Source organism: Solanum verrucosum, unplaced genomic scaffold (genome assembly GCF_900185275.1).
Source record: "Solanum verrucosum unplaced genomic scaffold, falcon-dt-bn FXZP01000308.1, whole genome shotgun sequence".
Classification (NCBI taxonomy): Eukaryota; Viridiplantae; Streptophyta; class Magnoliopsida; order Solanales; family Solanaceae; genus Solanum; species Solanum verrucosum.
The window spans coordinates 536,415-544,666 of NW_026020574.1; the positions used below are offsets into that span (position 1 = coordinate 536,415).

Here is an 8,252-nt window from a genome sequence, read left to right on the forward strand (position 1 = left end):
CTCAAAACAATGCTTGTGTAATATTAGGCTAAAAAAAGTGTAAATTCATCCAACATCACCCATACACACTTTTACCAAGAAGATGTGTCTATTTGGTTGTATTGTGAGACTTGATACATGTATATGTGTCCAATTTCTCAATGTTTCATGTGTACAAAAATTACAAAATGTATAACACTAAGAGGAATATATTGATGAGAAAAGGAAAAACTGTTGAATGAATCTTTAGGTGTTGTAAGACAACTTGGGATAGCAACCAAAAGTGTGGTCAATTAAAGGACCAACTTGATTAGAACCCACCCCTTCACATTCTTCTTTCTTTAGCTTCTGCATCATGTGTGCTTCATATGCCTTTGCTCTCTGCAATATACAATTAAGCTAATTAGTTTAAGTTTTATACAGTTATCGATCTATACAATCAAATCACTTATAAGATAATTACAGGTTAATCTCTACTATAAGTATTACTAACATGATCTAAAAATTCTTGTGTAAAAAAAATACTCGCGAGCAATAACAAAATTGAAATTAAAACTATGTAAAAGATAAATTTGGAGTACCTGCATTGTCTCCAAAATGTCTGTCTCTGAGTTGAAGTCATAATATGCGCTAGCTGCAGATAGCTTCATTGAGAGGAACTAAATCAAACAAATACAAAAAGTCATATATTTATTCTTCTTTTTTGTGTATGTGTTTTGGCCAATCAGAAAAGAAATTGTGGTTGATTATTTCAACTCACCTCAACTTGATTTTGCAAAGATTGCACATAGTTAATTATTTCATCAAGCATTACTGCCATGCCCATAGACTGCAATTTGATTAAAATTGGAATGTTATTATGTTACACTTCAATGTTTTTTTTTTTTTAGTGTTAGGTACTCATATTGGAGCCAGTGGCGGAGCCAGGAACTTCACGAAGGGTGTCCAAAAAAAAGGAGAAAAAATGTTGCTTGTGAGATTCAAACACGAGCATTTAGGGCTCTTTCAAGGCATCTAAAATCATTGGGCTACAACACCTTATTCTGTCAAGGGTGTCCAAAATATGTTATTTAATCACTTCGTGCATCATTTTACTTATAAATACGGTATTATTTTCCAACGAAGGTTATCCAATTGGACACCCTCACTATAGGGTAACTACTCTCCTGATTGGAGCCCGACTATAACTGGATTCACACTGTGTAGTGCTCCATTAGGAGGGAAACTCTCCCTATCAAAGATAGGCTCAAACCCGAGACATCTGGTTAAGGTAGGAGCAACCTCATCCACGACACCACATCCTAAACATCAATTTGACATTGTATTGTAAAAAGAAAGATTACCTTGTAGCATCCTGGAACAATGTCTTGTAAACACCTAAGTCTTTCATTAATTTTTCCTCTTCTAACCTGAATTAGAAAAAGAAATACATTAGTCATTTTTTTGTGCATATGTGGAAAAACAGAATATACTAAAGAGGGAGACGAAATTACCCTTTCTGCTAAACTGTGACTATCAGTTGCTTGGCCTCTCTTAGCTCTTACATGCACCACTTGCCTTAGTTTCTCTTCTTCATTATCATCACTTTTTACTCTCTTTCCTCTTCCTTTGCTCTGTAAATTGTAATGTCAAAAATATGTATATATTAAATGTGGCAAAGTTACATGGTCCAAAGAGAGTTTAACTAAATTATACTCTATAGATAAGATACTATAATAGTACATAAAAATTCTTGATTCCCTTATGTTTGTTTGTTTGGTTGGTGGTTAATGTATTAATTATTTCATCTTCTACTCTATATAAAATAGTACATAATTTTTTTCATAACTTATACTTCATGTGTTTCATATTACTTGACTCTTATTGACCTGACACATCTCTTAAGAAATCTTTTATTAGAAGTGTATTTAACAAACTAAACTTATTAACAATGTATTGAAACTCTAAATTTGACTACTATTACTTTATGTAGTTATGTAATACTAAAAATTGTATGAGAAAAAAAAAAGTAATAAAGCTATCTTGATTTGCTCAAATGTATAAGATAAATAAAACATTTATTTTTTATATAAGGTCAAATAAAATGAAACGAATTAAGTATGCAGGATTGTTGTAACCAAACAACGTATTTGATGTGCTGAACTTTTGTAGAGAGCAACTAAAATGCTACCAAACATGGTACAAGTTTCATGCCGATTCTAATGTGCATAAATAATTCACCTCCTAACCAGCAACGAACCGATCCCTTACTACATACAGAGTAGAAAGAATTCAAGATTAACTTACTGTTTTTCTTCTTGAAGAAACTGCAGGGGATGAGTAAGCAGAGCTACTTTCTGGGGTTTCAATTGTTTTCCTTTTCTTTCTTTCATTTATATCATTTCTAGCTGGTACTGAAAGATTGAACATATCTTGTTGGAAATTTTCTATTAAACGTATCGGAAATTCAGGGGTTTGGTTGAAAATATGTTCATCAGAATGTTTATGAAAATTGAAATTAGACATTTCCAGGGAAGTGGTATTCAAGTAATTTTGTTCTGGAAATTGGTTATGAAAATTCAAATTTGTGTCAGTGTTTAATAGAGAGAATTGTGGAATAATGATTTGCATATCTGGATTGAAATAATGAAAAGCCATGAAAACTTCTTGTATATTATAAAAAATAAAATATGTTGAATGTTAATTGTATTTGATGATAAGAGAAGTTGTGTCTGCCAAATATATTTATAGAGAGCATGGGCAAAATGTGAGTTTGTCCAACTTTGTTTTTTTTACTTCCTCTTTTCAATCATAGTTGTCCACTATTGACTTCGCACACCTTTTAAAAAACTATAAATATAAGAATAATTTTACTATATCATCCTTTAAATATAATAAATACAATGTCTTGAAAAATATAATAAGGAAATGACTATAATTAATGAAAAAGGTAAATTAGGAATTAACTGTAAAATTATCCATTAATTTTATAAAATAGATAAGTATTGTTGGACATTTCAAAAAGTATAGTGGATCAATATTCTTAAACGGAGGGAGTATTAAAGAATGAAATAGTGAAGCATTTTGAGGGATCCAGCCACTTGGAGGTTTGGGATTCTGTCCCCATATGGACCATATCCAGGAGATGTATACAATTTCATGGGACCCTGCATTGAAGATGGCTTTAAATGAGCAAAATTATTATACTTCCTCCGTTTTAAAAAATATATTTATTTTAATTTGGCATAAATTTTAAGATAATAAAGAAAAAATATATTCATTTTTCTGATCCTAGTGTCAAATGTATCAAATGATCTATAATTTTGTGATCTTAAACATGTTGCGTGGAAAACTAAAAATAAAATACTACAAAAAAGGAAAATGATCATTCTTTTTAAAACAGACTAAAAAGGAATAGATTATTCTTTTTTAAACCGAGAAAGTACATCTTTTAATTAAGAATAAGAAAAAGAAAAAGAAAAAGAAAAAAAATACTTTGAAGTTCATAAGAAATTGCCGAGGTATATAGTGTTTAAGTTGTATTTAAGGAGATCAAAAGAGGAATATAATAAATTAAAGATGAGTTTATGGCCAGAATTATCACTTCAACTTGTTTTTTTTTTTTTAAATCTAGTTCAAATACAATTAATTAAGCCTTAACGTTACTTTAGTAGGTAACGAATAATATATAAATGTCTTTGAAGGAAAAAAATAAAATAAAAAATCAATAGGTTTAGAAGTTAACAATTAAATCTCATTTAATTAAATTAAAGTATATAAATAGTATGAAGTCCCAAAACAAAATGCTGAGAGATAAAAAAATAAAAAAAATAAAAAAGTAAGAAGATTTAAAAGATATAACATTAAGAGAGTCAAACAAAAAGGAAAGTTGTTAGCGAAAACGTGAAAATAAAGAACAAGGAAGAACAATAATATTTAACGTGATTCGGATCAAAATGATTATGTGTCCACCAGAGAATAATTGTCTTTATATTAATTACAAAGAAAGGGGAGAGATCCCAAGTACATCTAAGAGGATTGCTCTACTAATTAATTCTCTACTCTTCTAATTTATTTTGCTGTGAGTTTTAGGATGTATTCAACAATGAAGATCCTTTTATAGGTGGCCAAACTTGGACTCTAAGGGCATCTCCAATCCAAACACCAAATTTGGTGTCATCACTATTTTTTGTATAATCAACTTCAACTCACTGCACCAAATTTTACACCAAAAAGGAGTATTTTTCTCTCTCTTCATTATTATATTATTATTTCTTATTTCATTTATATTTTCTTATTTCATAAAACAAATTCTTTCCAAAACATTCACCATATATAATTCATATTATTTCCTTTTATAATCGTTTAATATAAAATTATTTTGTACCATAATTTTTTAAATAATATAAATTGCTAGCAAATATTATTCATTATAAATAATAATGGATAATACAAACAAAGTGAAATCATTAATGAAATACAATTAAATAAACATTACATAATTGAAAAAATTATTTTAAATTCTACATAACTATTCAACTTTCAAGATCACTATGGTGCCCCCATAAATGCTCTATTAATGCATTACGTAGTTCAAAATGAGCTTCTTTGTCCTTTATTTTTTTATATCGAGCTAGAAATTGTTGAAACTGATAATTTTCATCTATTGCCATTTCTACAGTCAAAGTTCGACCTTTCGACGCATCTTGAATTGGTGCATTAAGATCACGTTCATCCTCAATTATCATATTGTGCATTATAATAAATGAAGTTAATATATCATGTAGCACTTCTTTTCTCCAAAAATGTGACGGCCCTGCGATAATTGCAAAACAAGATTGCAAAACTATGTATTTTATATTTCAATTTTGATGTGTATCAATTACTACTTTGTTGAATATTTATTATTGTCACGACCCAACCCACCGGGCCATGCGGGCACCCACTCTAACACTGAAGTAGGAGAACCCTCATATCCCAATAGTAAAAACATGCGAAAATTTTAAGAAAACAGTAATAAATATAACTCTATGATTTTATAAATAACGCCTTTAGGGACACTATTAGTTAAACTTGCAAGGTAATTTAAACAACTCTGAATGGATCTAATCTAAACAGGTACAAGAGCTACTAAAAGTACAACTGAATAAGATAAAAAAAAAAGACATAGTTCCCACCATGCGGAAGGAAAAACAGAAGCTGCAGGAGATTTTTTCGACTTCACCTAATGAAATGTCACCAATCCTGCATCTAGACTATGTCAAAAGACATAGCAAGAGTAGTATCAATACAAAACACACGTACTAGTAGGCATCATCGATCAACCCGACTCCCACCACATAACATAAGAAACCAACTAGTAAGATCAAGGAATAAACCACTCTCTTCTCCACTTCACCCCTTTCATTGAAATACCTCCAATCACACTAGCATTCTAACTACTAACCCCTTTTTAATCAACCCACTTACCGGATTCTTGATCATAGCTTAACCATTCTAAACACGTAAGAAATTTCCCAATTACAAACACCACTAAATCAACTAACCGTACACGTCCTACCTTACTTCCTCATCACATTACTAACCATAGTATCATAATACAATGATTCAAGCTTTCTTAACACTAATCCAATCTCCTTCCCCCCAAGGTGAAATCTATCCAGCAATTTCCTTCACATACACTAACTCTACTCTCGCCATTACAACCCACAACAACCCACTATAAATCGTCATACACAGGTCCACTAAGTACAACATAAACAAACCAATACAATACTTTACTCACAAATGTATATCTAGTATGTGCAATATTGTCAACAAGTACACGAACAATGAATAACTCACATTTATATCACATCATTAGTCCTCTCATGGAACCCAAACTCAAACAGTTAGCATGTCAAAAGGTGGCAATCGATCCCAAATTAGTGTGCCGGAACGTGGCAGTCGATTTCATGTTTATGCCGGAACGTGATAATCTGATCCCTTATTATGCCGAAACATAGCAATCCGATTCAAGTTAGTTATGCCGGAACGTGGCAATCCGATCCCATTTACACACCACAATCACAAACACCAGTACATCATCAAGATCATACATTTAAGTCATGATTTCATGGAGATGATAATTCATCTATTTCATCTACAACAAGTGTGATCAACATTGCGACATTCATACATATACAAGTATCATAAGAAAGCAAGAACAAGCATGCATCACACAATCATAGAATCACAACCATCACCTACGAATTCCTCCTCAATCCGGGGAATCGACATCCTTTTGAATGTTACTGCTATTAATGAGGTACTAGAGGTACCCGATGCCTCAAACACGGAGTTCAAGGCCAAGCTAAGAGAGATGGATCTAGAGTGGTTGATGGATACTCTGGTTGAGCCTACGCACCGGGATCTGGTATGCTGCTAAGGGTATTACTAGCACGAATTGATCACCCGATGCTAAGAGGTGGCTACATTTGGTCACTAGGAGGATCCGCCTGTCGGGCAACCGCACCGCGTGACCTTTCCCCAAGCCTTGGTGGTGGCGTGCGCCATACAGGGTATCCAGCTAAATGTGGGGGCGCAGATCATCTCAGAGTGGAAGATGTTCTACCGGAGTAACAATAAGGCGTTCTTTCTCCCCGGTCTTATCACTACCTTGTGCAAGCGAGCGGCAGTGCCACTGTTTGATGTTGACGAGGTACTTCATATGTATCCGCCCCCCCCCCCCCCTTCACCCTCTTTTGGTTAGACAGGGCTCTACTTCTAAGAGCAAGAGGAAGAGGACGAGTAGGGCTAGCATCAGTAAAGCGGTCGTGGATTCGGATGACGAGAACCCACTCTCAGGTGCACGGGTTGAAGAGGATCTAGAAGCTATCCGGAAGAAGATGGGGAGTGCCTATGCCGACTTCACTTCGGTTCCACCCAGCATTTCCCTAGAGGTCGAGATGCTCCGTCGCCAGCTGTGCCGGGAGAGGCAGAAGGGTCTGGAGAGGGACCGTCTGATGGCTTGGATGTGGAAGACTATTAAAGCCATCTTTTCTTGTGTTGCCCCTGACAAGGAGATCCCCCGACTTGATCCAGAGGACTATAGGGAGTTCCCTATGCTGAATGAGGCCTGGGCTAGCGAGAAGCCCCCGGAGGACCTCGCCTCTGACACTGACACTTCTCATTCTCAGGGTTCTTGATCTGATTTTTTATTTCCCTCTTCTTGGGCTTGTAAATTTTAGACAACTTGTTTTTATTTTTCGACCTTCTATGTTTTGTAGCACATGGATGCTTGATTTCCTGTTTTTCCATAGCAAAAGGTGAATCCCTAAGTTTTTATAAACCATTCTCGATTGCTGAACACTGGAAAGATTGTAGGGATTTGATCGGATCCCATTCGGGGTTAAAAAAATATATTGAGGGAAAACAAGAGAGGCTGAGTAAGGTTATGCCTCGCCCTATCTCGCTCTGGCGGAGAAATTTCCGACGTGCGGGTCCCGCTATAGTGGGAAAAATCCTGCCCCAGTGGCTCTAACGGGACTAGAACCCAGGTCAATGATTTATGGGTTCTTTCTCACTCTTCTATGTTTTTCCCGAGGTTCCCAATTTATCAGGCCATCAAATTTAAAACTCCAACTATGATATACGAACCAGCTTAACCAACAATCTAGGATAAAACTCAAAGCTAGGAAAATCATTAACTAATCTGAATCAGTCTTAACGACACGGTATCCCACTAGTTCTCATTAATTCAACGTTACACCCACACATCCCCATGATACACCCAAACATTACAACTTGCATAATTTACACAAATTAGCCAAAACATTGCGCATACTGAAGGTTCAAATACACATATATAATCCATGAATTCACATCCTTACACTTTAACAGGTTCACTTTTACATTCACCGTTAATTAAATCCAAACACACAATATCGTGCCATATATCATGCCACACGCATCCATTATAACACATCCACATCATCAGTAAATCAGACTCCCAAGAATACTTCCATATACACATTTATTTCACTCAACACAGAGTAACCAAATTACAATTATTTCAAACAACGAGAAATACACAATCACACTTATAATCATGCATCACAACAATTTCACTTTATTGGTTAGTTCGTCACAAAGATGGCCATTGCTGGTCATCTATGCCTTATACGACCCTTAAGGCCAGATACCAATTGGAACCTTCTCCGTTCCAATTAACTTGTTGGTGTACTTTCGTTGAGATACCTATTGGAATGAGAGATACCAATTGGACTCAACTCATACCTCAAACGATACTTCAC

At 34.5% G+C, this 8,252-nt stretch overlaps 1 protein-coding gene across 1 annotated transcript; it reads right to left on the bottom strand.

Moving 5' to 3' along the window:
- Positions 1–203: 203 nt before the first annotated feature.
- LOC125811234 (transcription factor BEE 1-like) lies at positions 204–2,652 on the bottom strand. Its single transcript, XM_049490740.1, has 6 exons — positions 2,266–2,652; positions 1,473–1,592; positions 1,323–1,388; positions 740–808; positions 561–638; positions 204–360 (listed from the first exon to the last, which is right to left on the bottom strand). Exons 1-6 carry the CDS (start codon positions 2,614–2,616, stop codon positions 226–228), a joined length of 819 nt encoding a protein of 272 aa, XP_049346697.1. The 5' UTR covers positions 2,617–2,652; the 3' UTR covers positions 204–225.
- Between the last annotated feature and the right edge of the window lie 5,600 nt (positions 2,653–8,252).

What these genes read in the sequence shown, in the direction of transcription:
- LOC125811234 (XM_049490740.1), bottom strand. Translation starts at nt 2,616, where the DNA reads ATGGCTTTTCATTATTTCAATCCAGATATGCAAATCATTATTCCACAA. An exon ending in GTCACAGTTTAGCAGAAAGG is followed by an intron (nt 1,389 to 1,472) that starts GTAATTTCGTCT and finishes TTTCTAATTCAG; the next exon opens with GTTAGAAGAGGAAAAATTAA. An exon ending in CTTTGCAAAATCAAGTTGAG is followed by an intron (nt 639 to 739) that starts GTGAGTTGAAAT and finishes TGTTTGATTTAG; the next exon opens with TTCCTCTCAATGAAGCTATC.